The sequence below is a fragment of the Perna viridis genome, chromosome 8 (genome assembly GCF_037379345.1).
Source record: "Perna viridis isolate PV_CMFRI_1.1 ecotype Kerala chromosome 8, ASM3737934v1, whole genome shotgun sequence".
In the NCBI taxonomy this organism is placed as follows: Eukaryota; Metazoa; Mollusca; class Bivalvia; order Mytilida; family Mytilidae; genus Perna; species Perna viridis.
The window spans coordinates 3,173,955-3,190,040 of record NC_142452.1 but is presented as its reverse complement, the minus strand read 5'-3'; the positions used below and the strand labels follow the sequence as shown (position 1 = coordinate 3,190,040).

At 35.2% G+C, this 16,086-nt stretch overlaps 1 protein-coding gene and 1 pseudogene across 1 annotated transcript; one reads left to right on the top strand and one right to left on the bottom strand.

Annotated features, from left to right (window-relative positions):
• Window positions 1-6,956: 6,956 nt before the first annotated feature.
• On the top strand, window positions 6,957-9,111 carry LOC148608965 (uncharacterized; annotated as a pseudogene).
• A 238-nt stretch (window positions 9,112-9,349) lies between these two features.
• LOC148608964 (nedd8-conjugating enzyme UbcE2M-like) lies at window positions 9,350-11,755 on the bottom strand. Its single transcript, XM_088541180.1, has 3 exons — window positions 11,723-11,755; window positions 10,702-10,821; window positions 9,350-10,317 (listed from the first exon to the last, which is right to left on the bottom strand). Exons 1-3 carry the CDS (start codon window positions 11,753-11,755, stop codon window positions 9,856-9,858), a joined length of 615 nt encoding a protein of 204 aa, XP_088397306.1. The 3' UTR covers window positions 9,350-9,855.
• Window positions 11,756-16,086: the final 4,331 nt, after the last annotated feature.

The following is a 16,086-nucleotide window of genomic DNA, read 5'->3' as shown; positions in this document are numbered from 1 at the left end:
TTTTCTACTTCTTGTAATGCCCTGAATTTAAAGGTGCATTAAGTTATACTGCTTTCTGTATGTACATATTTGTTCCATTGTTTGCTGAAACTTGGAAAGTATGCAGCTTCAGTCTGATGAGTTGTGCTGTGGTTGGGAATCATGGCATGATAGGGCATTCACTTCCTGTTAATGGTACATCATATAGAATATTAAGATGCTTGAGTAAAGGTAATGACAGGCATGTATTGAGTCAGACCGCAAAAATTTACTAACTAATGTACAGTAAAACATTGAAGAATATAACCATTGTATTGTTTTGTTCAGTCTCTGTTCGTTCCTGCTCATATAGTTGCCTAATGTCAAGGTCAGATTTGTATGTTTCAGAGAACTGCTTCATTGACCAAATAGCTAATTTTCTTATATTTTACATTATGCCAGAGCTTTCCATAACTAAGCAAACTTATTGTACCTTTGTAGAAATATTACAATTAGGCTTCTGGAACAAGACTGTATTGCTACAAGATTGAAGTCAACACTTCAGAAGTTTTTAGGGTTATGAACTCTGGAGGATGGGATTGATTTTTTATTGTGACATGAATTGTTTAAGAATAAGCACCAGAACAAGCATTTTCATTATGTCCAGCATGAAGTTAATGTTCGGACATGAAAGAAAATGCCTTAATGTTTCGAGGTTAATCCCAGCCTTCCTTTTATACAACCATGAATAAACTGATGTTGTAATAATGGCATCGTTGTTGTCTATTGACACTTTGTTTTTATATGAAAGCATATGAGGTTAGGAAGACACCAATTGATTTTAGGGTCAAAGGTCAAGGTCACATGTACTTATTGAAATTACTTTTTTCTTTTCATTACTAATAACTTTTGATTGGAGGCAGTGGAGCACTGCTCTTGTTAATATTGTAACACAAGGTACTTTACTACAAAATGATTTGGATTAATTTTGAGGGCCATGAATTGAACCAACTAGAAATTTTGACTCAAAAAAGGGCCAGAAAAAAGTGTTTGCCTGATTTCCAGACAATAATTTAATTAAAATGAAATGGATCATTTTTAAATTGTACAACAAGGTGTCATATCTGAAAAGGAGATAGGGGTTGTGACTTGAGCCAATTAATAAATTGCCCAAACACGATTTTTTTCTGATTTCTGGATGATGAATTGGGAAAAAGGGAATGGCTCTCCATGATATTCTGCAACTAGGTATTTATTCTCTGGACTACGTAAATAAAAGGTTAAGATCGGAACTCTTGTCCGTTGACTAGAAACGACCATACCCAACCGGCCACACGTGGTGCAGAACCGATACAGCAAAATCCTAACACCCAAAAATCAAAGGGCTCCATCAAAATTATTCTGATCATTTGCGATCGACAAGATTTTGCAGGAGAAATTGTTCAATTAAAAGCCCAAAAAGAAAAACTAACTGTCGAAATTTATGATCTCCAGTTCAATAAGTGAAAAATCATGAAAGACCTTGAAGACATGCTTCAAGTCAAGTCAAGTCAAGTAAACTTTATTTTAAAGTCGATATATCAAACAGGAAACATAAGCTCTGTAGAACTTTTAAAATCGACATAAATAAACACAAGACATACACACAAACTTAAAGCAACATGACATACAAATTATAAATAACATGCAAGTAATCAACCACACAAAAAGCACTAAAATAAAAGCAATGCAGCCTAGATTTAAAAGCAGATAAAAGCATTAAAATTAACATGCCAGCAAAATTAAAATAATAAATGAAAGATTTTAAGGAGATGATGTTGCATCTGTCAGTTCGGTAAGCCAAACTTGGAAGTTGGTTCCATAGTTTAGCTGCCCCATAACTGACAGAGTGTGGGCCATACCTCGTGTTTACTCTTGGTATGTTCACCTTGTATACCTAAAAGAGTAAGAACTTTCTTTAACAGTTGCCATATCATGTAAGTATACAGGAGTAAGTTTGTTTATTATTTTATATGCTCCCAGTTTTTAGTTGTCTGAGTTGCTCATTTGCTTTTGTTACTTTGTATGTATGATTTCAGTTGCTTTATGTTCTTTGTTGTGTATGTCGGTTTTCCATGTCTGGTCTTTGTCCCTGGGTTACATTCTTTTGATTACCACTATAACCTTGGTTCCCTTGATTACTCTTATATATATCTATGGTTAGAAAAACATTAATCGTGTAACTCTTAAGGGTGGCATCTTAGGCTTTATTAACAACTCTTTATATGTCCTATTATCATCATTATAAAGCTCTTTCTTGGATCTTTTCTAAATTTACCTCACCTGGCCGTAAGCCATGTGAGCTATTGCCATCACTTGACGTCCGTTGTCGTCAACAATTTCTTCAAACATCTTCCTCTGAAACTTCTAAATGGATGTGGATGAAACTTAAAGTGTTTGTTCCTTAGAGTATCCTGAACAAAATGACAATTTGGATTTATGATCTGTTAAAAAAATGGCCGCCGTTACTAAAAATAGAACATAGAGGTCAGACAGCAGAATTTTGCATATATCTCCAAAAGCGTTAGGTTGAGCCAAATTTTGACATAATGGTAAAAGTATTCAGCATGATACATGGTCTAATTTTGATGAAAATCTGTTGACCCATGTTGGAGTTATTGCCCTTTTTGTACGTTTTGCTGTTTTTGATGTTATTACTTTCAAAAATCTTCTCCTCAGAAACTACTATACAGTATTCAATGAAAGTTAGCCAATATATTTCAAAAGTTTGCAGGGATCAAAGTTGTCAGACGACTCCATGTAAGAGTTATTGCCTTTAAGAGGTGAAAATTTGTTTTTTTTCCAGTTTTCAGCCAATATCTTGAAAACTATAATAGATAGAATGAAACTTTGAAATGATCCCTTATGATAGGTCTTACCAAAGTTTTCGTGGAGCCAAAATTGTCAGAGAACTCCTTGTTAGAGTTATTGCCCTTGAAAGGCAAAATTTCAACCAGGTGAGTGAATTTGTACAGCTTTCATTACAAAAACGCCATACTAATGGACAATAGTGGAAATTTCCTAGTATAAAAGAATAATATATTGTAAATTTACCAAATTTACTGAGATGATTACCAATTATTTTTATTGCATTTAATTGTTGTGGTGCTTTTTACATACGTCAGAGATATGGCTATTAAAGTTCAAATCAAATGTTATACCAAGTAGATTTACATCTTCCTCGCAGAGGATATCATTTCCATTTAAATTAAAGCAATGTTCTCTTTTTGAGTCTTACTGCCAATCGCAATAGCCTGAAACTTGCCAGGATTGGCTTTCATGTGACTGTCTGAGAGCCATTTGATTAAGATAGAACTCTTCTGTTCAAGAGTGTTTACAATATCTTGTAGATCATTGCTGCTATATGATAAATTATTGTCATCATCATAGTTATATAAGTCACTTTTCGAAATAAAGTGAAATATATCGTTAATAAAGATATTAAAAAGGACAGGTCCCAAAATTGACCCCTGTGGAACCCCTTTATAAATGTCCAAAAAGGACTGAATATAGAACCAATTTTAACACACTGCTTCCTGTTTTAAATGTAAGTATTTAATAAAGGTAGGGCATTATCAGACAAACCATAGCTTTTCAAATTCAACAAGAGCAGATCATGTGGTAGACAAGCGCTTTTGACAGATCCATCAATATAGCAGCAGTGAACTTATTTTTATCTAAAAAGATTTACGTCAGTCTTCAATAATTCTGATTAAAATATCTTGACAACTGTAGCCAGGTGTAAAAGCAGACAAGAAAATGTTAAATCTGGTTTAAAAAAAATTACATATCTGAGATTCAATAGCTCTTTCACAAAATTTTGAGATGGTCGGTATTTCACTGACTAGTCTGTAGATTCCCTTTTCTAGTGTGTTGTTTTTCTTGTGAATTGATACTACCTGTGCTATTTTTAATTTGTCTGGAAAAAACTGAAGTTTCAAAAGTCATGTTGATCAAGTTGGTAATTGGATGTTTTACTTCTGTTGCAGCTATTTTAAGAATTTTAGGTGAAATTTCACCAAAACCAGTAGCCTTTTTACATTTATTTTGTGGGACTGTGTTTGTGTGAAAGATCTCTCATAGGTTTGAAGTGTAGTTCATTGGCATGCCACAACCTGCCACAGACATTATAATTAACAACCTGCTACGGACATTATAATTATCCAATTTTGATCTGTGTTAATCCTTTTACTGTCTTTACTATTTGAATATCTTGTGGATTTGTGTTATATTAAGTGATAAAGTTTTAGTTCATGACTTAAGTTTAGATTCTCCGGGCTGCGGAAAATAAAAGGTTTTAATCGGAACTTTTGTTCGTTGACTAAAAACGACCACATCAACCAGGTCACACGTAGTATCATGCCCCCAAAGAAGATTGGAATTAATCTTGATAGTTGTGACTGGAACTATTTAGGAAGTGTCAAATTCTTTTACTGTGTCAAATGTCAAATCACAAACAAAAATCAAAGGTGTATCAAATCTGGATGATGTGTATATACTTGCTTCCACTTTTCAAGATTTGTCTTTTTGTGATCGTATCAAGTTGTGCCCCACAAAGCATATTATTTGCCATTTCATACAGATCCATCCACTTGTACTCGAGTTTTGTATGAAAACAACGGTGACGACGATAGCACGATATTATTATTTATCGGTTGTATAATAACGACGCAAACTTAATACAAATACAAAGTGTAATCACACAATTAATTGTGTAAAAAAAATGAGGAAATCTAAACAGTGTTTTCATGTATTGTTTTGAAGAATTGTCATCGTTCTGTTTTTGGTGGATTTTATTACTTTTGATGTTTGGGCCTTTCAGGGCTTACTTAAACGTCTGTACTTTTTGAAGGCACTCTAGTGATCTCTGAAAGTATTTACCTTTTTTTTTTTATTTAAGTTAGACGCTGGTCCATTTGTTATGTTTCATCATATCCAATTCTTGTTTTCCAATGTTTTCTTTTTTATGCAAAAATATTGGACGAAGTTCTGAAGTACTTTTGAACATCAGTTCATTTTATATTAATAGTAAGTTCAAGTCATTGAATTCAAACTAACGAGATGTCTCAATGATACAGATAGGGTACAGCATCACATCGACTTAACTGATGATCGTCCATTCAAGCAGAGATATCGTCGTATCCCACCTTCGATGTATGATGAGGTCAAGTCGCATCTTCGACAGTTACTCAACACTGGTGTCATCAGGGCATCCCATTCCCCATATGCCTCCAATGTTGTTCTGGTGAGGAAGAAAAATGGTTCTCTGCGACTATGTGTTGATTACCGTCAACGCAACAACTTCACCAAGAAAGATGCGTACGCTCTCCCTAGAATTGAAGACCTTCTGGAGTGTTGCCGTAGTAGCAAGTACTACTCAGTCATCGACTTTAAGTCCGGATATCATCAGATAGAGATCAAGGAAGACCACAAAGAACGAACAGCCTTTACAGTGGGACCGCTGGGATTTTATGAATACAACAGACTTCCATTTGGCCTTACCAACTCGCCAGCAACATACCAAAGATTGATGGAAGAGATCCTAGCTGACTACAACCTGAAGATATGTTGTATTTTATTGACGGCGTGATCATCTATGGCAATACCTATGAAGAGCATCTGAGGAACATTGAATTACTTTTCAAGAGAATCAGAGAATGCTGCATGAAGCTAGCAACTGATAAATGTGAGTTTTTCCAGCGTAAAGTCAAGTATGTAGGCCACAGTTTCTGAAGATGAAATTGAGATAGACCATGACAAGACCAGTGCTATAACATCTTGACCAAAACCGAAGACACCAGAAGACATCCGCCGGTTTCTCGGATTGGTAGGATATTACCGTCGTTTTATTCACCAGTTCAGCAAGATTTCCAAACCAATGACTGATCTTATGCCTACACCAACCAAGAAGAAATAGAAGAACAAGACCACCAAAGTGAAGAAACCATGGCATTGGGGACAAGCACAAGACAAGACCTTTGAAGAGTTGAAGCAACATCTAGTCCAAGCTCCCATATTGGCTTATGCAGACAGTAGCTTATCCTACGAACTACACACTGATGCTTCTGGAGACGCGCTTGGTGCAGTATTGTATCAACACCAGAATGGCCACAACTGGGTTATCTGTTATGCAAGCCGCAGCTTGTCGAAAGCCGAAAAGGAACTACGCCACACACAAGAGGGAGTTTTTGGCATTTAAGTGGGCAATGGTGGACAAATTCAAAGACAACCTTCAGGGATCCAGATTCGTTGTGCTGACCGACAACAATCCACTGACGTATGTGTTAACAACGGCGAAGCTAGACGCAACAGGTCACAGATGGTTGGCATCGTTAACAGCTGACAACTTCGATATACGCTACAGACATGGAAGAGTCAATGCTGACGCAGACGCCCTCAGCCGACTTCCACAGAATGCTGATACATGTACTGAGACCTGCAACATCCCAATAGAGTTTGTCCAAGCCATCTGCAGAAAGGTAGTAACACCAGCCTATGTGAAAATCCTGGCCATATCGCCAGATGTGATTGTTGATGATACAGACAACGGAGGAACCAGTGTTGGCAACATCATTGACTGGAGTAAAGCGCAGGAGATGGATCCAGACATACAGCCTTGGATGGAGTTTGTACGTCAGAACTGGAAACCAAGACTAAAAGAAATTGGTCTGAGTCCATTCATGCGCCAGTTCTGACATCTGTAAATGGTTGATGGTGTTTTATACAGGGAAACCACAGTAGATGGAGAAGCCAGGAAACAATTGGTTCTACCAGTGATCCATGCGTCAACTGTACTTGAACACCAACCACACAGAAGTCACCACTAGTTAACATCAAGACATCAGCACCACTGGAACTGGTATCCATCGACTACCTGTCCCTAGAGCCATCCATAGGAGGAGTTCAGAATGTACTTGTGATTGTGGACCACTATACCCGGTATGCCCAAGCGATACCAACTCGCAATCAGATGGCCAGGACAACGGCGGAGGCACTCTTTAATAACTATATGGTACATTACGGAATCCCTCAACGTATTCACTCAGACCAAGGAGCCACCTTTGAAGGGAAGGTTATTAAGGAGCTGTGCAGGCTTACCGGCATAAATAAGTCCAGGACCACCAGTTATCACCCACAAGGCAACGGTATGACAGAGCGATTTAACCGTACCATCCTGGATATGTTAGGATCACTAGAGAACCACCAAAAGACCAACTGGAAGAAGTACATAGCACCTCTAGTCCATGCTTACAACTGTACGCGGCATGAGTCAGCAGGCCAGTCTCCGTACCTGCTTATGTTCGGACGCAACCCTAGATTGCCGGTTGATGTAGTTTTCGGACTGAGAGATGAGAATCTGCAACCCAGCACGAAATACATCCAAGAACTAAGGGACCGTCTTAGCAAAGCATACCAACTTGCGGATGAAGCAGCCAAGAAAGCCAGAAAAGCAGAAGAAAACCTATGACACCAAGGTTAGAGGAGCTGCAGTTACAGTTGGTGACAAAGTCCTAGTCAGGATTATTGCATTTGACGGCAGGCAGAAATTCTCCGACAAATTGGAAGAGGAACCATATACTGTCATTGCACAACCGAATTCCGACATTCCAGTATTCACCGTACAACGTGAAGATGCTATCGGAAAGAAAAGAACACTTCATCGGAATTTACTTCTGCCAACTGGATTTATGTATGACAGAGATGTGTCCACCAAAACCAGCTGCTAAACAAAGACACTCACCGAAGAGACAGGAAAGACAGAAAGAAGATTCCAGCTCAGATAGTGACACTGATGAGAAGTCAGAACCTGAATTCTACACCGTCGACCAAGGACATCTGAACAGTGACAGAACCGTCATTGATGAGACATCTGGTCCTGAAGTTGATGAAGCACAGCCAGAGGACAACATCAGTGAAGCTGTGGATGATACAACAGACCAACACGGGGACGCCCATACTGCTACAGATGCTGAGCAGGTTGATCCTGTTGTAAATGAGAGCTCTCATGATGGTAGTGAAAGTCACCAGGAAGATATACCTGAGACAGAGGATTCACTAGATGAAACCAGTACCATTGATGATATTCCTGTCCGACGCTCGACTCGCACGAGGAAACCTCCAGCATGGTATACTTCTGGAGAGTATGATACCACCAAGTCAGCGGTCAGCGTTACCAGTGAGTGGAAGGAGAAAGTCGACTGTATTGCCAACTTAGCCCAGTCCGACCTATTTACCAACATGAAGACAGAAGCAGCACGTACCATCTTGGAGATTTTAAAGACGCCATCATATACAGATAAATGACGTGGACGTCATTTTTTCCAACAGAGGGGAGTATATGGTGGAGTGGATATTTTGTATATTACAGTTATTACTTTTATCTTTGTATTTCTGATAAATGAATCAATTTATTTAATAATATAAATTGTGTTCATTCTTGCTATACATGTATTATAATGTGTATTGAATTCATTGCCATGAATGGTCAGAGATCATTCCATGCCTCAATGATTCCACTGCTAGTTTACTATATGTTGATTTCATGGTTGAGTGCATCTTTATAGCAGGTGCTCTCTAGTCATATACTCTTCGGTTTTATCATTCTGTTTTGGGAAAACTCTGATTGTTTGTCTTTTTATTGGTTCATTTTGGTCATGTGTCACATTTGGAGGGAAATTCTATTGTTTCTTTCTCTTGACAGCCTGATTTGTGATTGATTGGCAGACATATTAATTTCTAGTCAACTTCATTAATTTACTTTGGTTTTCTGCTTTTATTTCTAGTGGACAACTTTTCTGTATTTAAGGTTAGTTATCTTTTACTTATGTTCTTGTCTATAGTTCCATATTCCAGTTTTATGAGTGTGTGATTTCTGGGTGAAAGTGCTGTATAAAATAAAACACATAAGAGTATAAAAATCATTAATTTTATTGATAAAAACAGTTAAATGTTATTTAAAATACTTAAAATAATAAAAAGGCTAAATTTAGAGATCAGAAGATCTAACCAAATACTTTATGCAGTTTATATTTGGTAATATTGAAAAGGTAGAAAACTAGCACTATTTTCTATTGACTATGAGACATACATGTAATTTTGGCAGATTTGCCTATTTGAGTGCTAGTTATTTTTCTTAGTACTGATTATATGTATTTTACTTGCAGGGTTACTAGTATATATTTATGCATTGTTACTGTTGATATGATTGGTTGGAAATACAATACACATCTTGAATCAACGCCTTGAGTTCTATTTATCCCTAAATGGTGCTAATACCGCTAGGTTACATTATGTTAGTGACAAAACTATTGTAGACCTAACTTTTCCTGTTATTCTATGCTTGTAACATTGAATTAATTGTTGGTGGCTTCTTGATAAGTCTCAGTGGTTCTTCTGCTCACGGCAAAATCATGCCAAAGACAGATTACAGAGGGGAATCTTAACAAAACTTATTTGATACTTTTTTATTATTAACTATTTTGTTAATAATAAAAAATGTATCAAATAAGTTTTGTTTGCAAAGGTAAGTGACAAAATATCGCACATAAGATAATAATGAAAACGTGAATTAATAGTCACCGTCTGACAGATATTTAGGGTCATTGTATGATTTCATATACCTGGTAGTAAATAAACTGCATTATTCAAAACTCCAATTTGAAAACGACCACACTATAGCTATGGAATCATCGAACTCCGCCTTGGATCAGATTTTGGGTTGTCCCTTGGTAGAATCAACATTAGCATCCTGATTATTTTTCATTGTTTCACCTACCTGTGTTTTCTCATTTGCCAAGATTGGTTTAGATTCTATTGGCACTGTAGTATTGTCAGTGATTCCCTGGTAACTGTCAAAGGTTAGTTAGCTTCTACTTCAGTGATACTGTTACTGATTTCCGCAACATTTGATTCTGCAATACTAACATTGGAGTTTACTTTTCCACGTTGTTCACTGCTTATTTGCACGCTGCAATTGTTTTCACTAACATTCTTCTTAACCATGCCGTTTTCAATGTAACCGAATGTGAATCCACCAACTTCTCCTCCCTCCATAAATAGTCGAACATTTTTCTTAAAATCCTCATATGAAATGCTTGGATCAAAACACGGCGCCAAAGGTTCATCGGGATTGGGATTGTGGAATAAGAAAAGAATGGCTTGAACACAATTCTCTAGATCGTTGCTTTCTTCCCAGTCATCCAAACGACTGACACAAACATTTATTATATCAGTTTCGAGATTACTTGGGTCGATATTAAGATGATAAATTTCAGTTGCACAATGTGTAACTGGGAAAACTTCTGGATCGTTTAGTGTAAACTGTAAAACAAAAATAATATAAAGAGTACTCAAATATATGGCTAGATGAAAAATCACACAAATTGTCACTTGTCGATCGACATAAGAACAGGTCTTTGAAAAGGATAACAGAATATATAATGTTCGAATTATCAGAATAATTAAGATGTCTGATAGTTCATTGAAAATGATATGATATGTATCATCAGAATAAATAATAGTTCTACTTATTAAAGGATTAGTTATTTGGGCTTCTAGAAGGGATTACTGCTTTCCCGGGAAATTTGTAAATTCTGTGCAAATTTTCGGCAAATAGATTAAATTATTGCCTGGAACCTCCATTTTATTATATTTGGAAAAGTCTCTTATAAGTTTCTTACCATTTCAGGTTGTATAAATACTTACTTTGAATACAAACTTTCCTTGTTTGTATAATCCATCACTTGGTGCTATTTCTATATCGAATTCTTCCAGATTGTCATAGTCCCATTTGACAGCTTTAGCTTGACCACCCGAAAAACATTTCTACATTTCTCATCTTTCACGTAATTTTCCTGAGCCCCATCACGAAGCGTCGACCGTAATCTTATTTTCAGTCAAAAAGAATGTTTACACAACCATTTGTATTGGTCGCCCGACGTATTTTTTTATTGTGCGTGATTATGTTAGCAAAAATTTAACATGATGAAACTATTGTGAAATATTTTATCTGTTTCCATTTTTGCTTTAACTTGTCAAGGAATAGAATTTTCAGAATCTAAAAGGTTGGGAGAATTTTATGAACTGAAGTAGTGAGAATTTAATCATATTGTTTAAGTCTACTAGAAATGAAAATTAAATCAAAGGAAATAAACAATTCACAATATTCTGGCAGTTAATGGGAGCGAATTTTTTTTTAGGAACGATCTGAAAAAAGAAATTACCATATTGTTGTAGGAATAAAATCTGCAAATTATAATCCGACATGTATATAGTGCTATTTTACATTATTAGAATTTAACAATTTAAAAAAAATATTATGAAAATTGCAAGAAGCATTTTCAAATTATTATTGAAGCGCGGAAATCCCCCTTTAATGAATAAAGTTTCGAAAATTGAAACGAAAAATCAGAAATTTAAGACAACCAAAAGTGAAGCTATTTTCCCAAGAAGGACCGTGAATCACAAATTTCCCATAGAGACTGGAAGATGGCAAAACAAACCGGGAAGATAGAAAGTGTGTTTTTATTTTGTAATTTAATGAGAAGTAAACATCTTCCTCGTTACAGTAATTTATCATAAACAAAAAAATTGACTCTGCGGGTATGATTTTTTGTGCACCTCCTAACAATAACTAGATATGTTTTACCTATTGAACATGTTTTTTATCATCATTCTCAGTGTTCTTGAATGGATATGGCGAATATGTCAGAGACAACAACCCCACCGGAATGCACAATGTCGGTTCAAGGTCACCCATGGGTTTTCAATGAATGACGAGGAATCCCTTGCACCACAAGGCAGACAGCAGCTGCCCCCCCCCCCAAAAAAAAACATTATACACGGGTACAGCGAAATAGCAGCCCCATATAGGTTACAGACCACCAATTCAACCAATGAGCATTTGGAACGTACGCAAAAAAAGTCCTACGCAGAAATTACCCCTGTTCCTCATAGTGCTGTGAAAAAAGTTCTCATCTTATTTAAAAAAATTAAACAGTTTCTGACAGGAAAAACATTTCTGTACATTTTATAGGTGCATTTTGCTTCTTGTGATGTGAAGCCTAATCTCCATAATGATTTTTAAATATACCCTTATCTTATGAAAACACTGGGATTTCCCATGCTATTTATAGACCCTTCACTTCCGGTGACCAGTACTGCACTGCAAGTCTGCTAACCCCACATGCCATTCTGAGGATTGTGAGCTGACATATGTAGAATCATGCTGATATATAGTCCTCTGCAGGTTAAAGTTAAGGTAGAGTCCAGAGAAGTCATTGAATATTGTGAAATTAGCATAGAAGCCTATGGAAAGTGGAATTAGTGGTTTTTAGCCTTAAGAAGAAGCTATGGCAAAATGAAAAGTTTCTTGAAATAGTTTTAAACTACTTGAAGATCTTGTTAACTTTGCCATGAGAGGAATACACTACAAAAATCCTTTAAAATATGCATTTTTTTAAGTTATAGGTCCAAATTATGGAAAATTGGTCTTTTTGGCTGATTTTTATGTCCTATCTTGTAAAAAGTGTAGAAAATTTAGTAAAAATATCAAATATTAAACTTTGAGGGCTATATTTACCTAAATATGGTGGTAATAAGCACTTGAAATCAAGTTTTGTGTAGATTTGAGCAAAAATTAGGTTAGAAATGAGGAAAAACTCACTTTCATTACTGCGGTTAAGGCCATATCAGCATTCCCCTATGGCAACATGGAAAATCCATTATTGAGTACTTTTTTTGCTTTAGGTGCCCTTTACTGGTCATGTTTTAATGTGAAAACACTGTATTTACAAATTTAAAGCCAAATATATCACCTTTTGTGAAAATTTAAAGATTTAGGATTTTTGACATGTGATCAAGAAAAAGGGGGAGGCATGTCAGAAATAATTTTTTTAAAATAGACCAATTTCTCAGAAAATGATTACTTTTAAAACTATTTCTTCATTAATATTGTTAAAAAACAAGTTGTGATTGATATTTTTTATTTGAAAAGTCAGAAAAAGTTCTTTGCAAATATTTAATGCATTTAAGTATGGTAGAATATTGTCACTTTTTTGCTCGCACAACTTGGTTACCCTATATTTAAAAATCAAATATTTAAAAAAGTGCTTGTCACATTTCACTGAAACTTTGCAAATGCATTCAGTATGTGTGTAGGAAGATACCTGTATAGTTATTTATTTTTTCTAAGACAAAAAGTGACTGTTTAGGTTACAGACCACCAATTCAACCAATGAGCATTTGGAACGTACGCAAAAAAAGTCCTACGCAGAAATTACCCCTGTTCCTCATAGTGCTGTGAAAAAAGTTCTCATCTTATTTAAAAAAATTAAACAGTTTCTGACAGGAAAAACATTTCTGTACATTTTATAGGTGCATTTTGCTTCTTGTGATGTGAAGCCTAATCTCCATAATGATTTTTAAATATACCCTTATCTTGTGAAAACACTGGGATTTCCCATGCTATTTATAGACCCTTCACTTCCGGTGACCAGTACTGCACTGCAAGTCTGCTAACCCCACATGCCATTCTGAGGATTGTGAGCTGACATATGTAGAATCATGCTGATATATAGTCCTCTGCAGGTTAAAGTTAAGGTAGAGTCCAGAGAAGTCATTGAATATTGTGAAATTAGCATAGAAGCCTATGGAAAGTGGAATTAGTGGTTTTTAGCCTTAAGAAGAAGCTATGGCAAAATGAAAAGTTTCTTGAAATAGTTTTAAACTACTTGAAGATCTTGTTAACTTTGCCATGAGAGGAATACACTACAAAAATCCTTTAAAATATGCATTTTTTTAAGTTATAGGTCCAAATTATGGAAAATTGGTCTTTTTGGCTGATTTTTATGTCCTATCTTGTAAAAAGTGTAGAAAATTTAGTAAAAATATCAAATATTAAACTTTGAGGGCTATATTTACCTAAATATGGTGGTAATAAGCACTTGAAATCAAGTTTTGTGTAGATTTGAGCAAAAATTAGGTTAGAAATGAGGAAAAACTCACTTTCATTACTGCGGTTAAGGCCATATCAGCATTCCCCTATGGCAACATGGAAAATCCATTATTGAGTACTTTTTTTGCTTTAGGTGCCCTTTACTGGTCATGTTTTAATGTGAAAACACTGTATTTACAAATTTAAAGCCAAATATATCACCTTTTGTGAAAATTTAAAGATTTAGGATTTTTGACATGTGATCAAGAAAAAGGGGGAGGCATGTCAGAAATAATTTTTTTAAAATAGACCAATTTCTCAGAAAATGATTACTTTTAAAACTATTTCTTCATTAATATTGTTAAAAAACAAGTTGTGATTGATATTTTTTATTTGAAAAGTCAGAAAAAGTTCTTTGCAAATATTTAATGCATTTAAGTATGGTAGAATATTGTCACTTTTTTGCTCGCACAACTTGGTTACCCTATATTTAAAAATCAAATATTTAAAAAAGTGCTTGTCACATTTCACTGAAACTTTGCAAATGCATTCAGTATGTGTGTAGGAAGATACCTGTATAGTTATTTATTTTTTCTAAGACAAAAAGTGACTGTTTAGGTTACAGACCACCAATTCAACCAATGAGCATTTGGAACGTACGCAAAAAAAGTCCTACGCAGAAATTACCCCTGTTCCTCATAGTGCTGTGAAAAAAGTTCTCATCTTATTTAAAAAAATTAAACAGTTTCTGACAGGAAAAACATTTCTGTACATTTTATAGGTGCATTTTGCTTCTTGTGATGTGAAGCCTAATCTCCATAATGATTTTTAAATATACCCTTATCTTGTGAAAACACTGGGATTTCCCATGCTATTTATAGACCCTTCACTTCCGGTGACCAGTACTGCACTGCAAGTCTGCTAACCCCACATGCCATTCTGAGGATTGTGAGCTGACATATGTAGAATCATGCTGATATATAGTCCTCTGCAGGTTAAAGTTAAGGTAGAGTCCAGAGAAGTCATTGAATATTGTGAAATTAGCATAGAAGCCTATGGAAAGTGGAATTAGTGGTTTTTAGCCTTAAGAAGAAGCTATGGCAAAATGAAAAGTTTCTTGAAATAGTTTTAAACTACTTGAAGATCTTGTTAACTTTGCCATGAGAGGAATACACTACAAAAATCCTTTAAAATATGCATTTTTTTAAGTTATAGGTCCAAATTATGGAAAATTGGTCTTTTTGGCTGATTTTTATGTCCTATCTTGTAAAAAGTGTAGAAAATTTAGTAAAAATATCAAATATTAAACTTTGAGGGCTATATTTACCTAAATATGGTGGTAATAAGCACTTGAAATCAAGTTTTGTGTAGATTTGAGCAAAAATTAGGTTAGAAATGAGGAAAAACTCACTTTCATTACTGCGGTTAAGGCCATATCAGCATTCCCCTATGGCAACATGGAAAATCCATTATTGAGTACTTTTTTTGCTTTAGGTGCCCTTTACTGGTCATGTTTTAATGTGAAAACACTGTATTTACAAATTTAAAGCCAAATATATCACCTTTTGTGAAAATTTAAAGATTTAGGATTTTTGACATGTGATCAAGAAAAAGGGGGAGGCATGTCAGAAATAATTTTTTTAAAATAGACCAATTTCTCAGAAAATGATTACTTTTAAAACTATTTCTTCATTAATATTGTTAAAAAACAAGTTGTGATTGATATTTTTTATTTGAAAAGTCAGAAAAAGTTCTTTGCAAATATTTAATGCATTTAAGTATGGTAGAATATTGTCACTTTTTTGCTCGCACAACTTGGTTACCCTATATTTAAAAATCAAATATTTAAAAAAGTGCTTGTCACATTTCACTGAAACTTTGCAAATGCATTCAGTATGTGTGTAGGAAGATACCTGTATAGTTATTTATTTTTTCTAAGACAAAAAGTGACTGTTTAGGTTACAGACCACCAATTCAACCAATGAGCATTTGGAACGTACGCAAAAAAAGTCCTACGCAGAAATTACCCCTGTTCCTCATAGTGCTGTGAAAAAAGTTCTCATCTTATTTAAAAAAATTAAACAGTTTCTGACAGGAAAAACATTTCTGTACATTTTATAGGTGCATTTTGCTTCTTGTGATGTGAAGCCTAATCT

What these genes read in the sequence shown, in the direction of transcription:
- LOC148608964 (XM_088541180.1), bottom strand. Translation starts at nt 11,755, where the DNA reads ATGGGTGACCTTGAACCGACATTGTGCATTCCG. An exon ending in AACCGACATTGTGCATTCCG is followed by an intron (nt 10,822 to 11,722) that starts GTGGGGTTGTTG and finishes TGAGAAATGTAG; the next exon opens with AAATGTTTTTCGGGTGGTCA. An exon ending in AAGGAAAGTTTGTATTCAAA is followed by an intron (nt 10,318 to 10,701) that starts GTAAGTATTTAT and finishes TTTGTTTTACAG; the next exon opens with TTTACACTAAACGATCCAGA.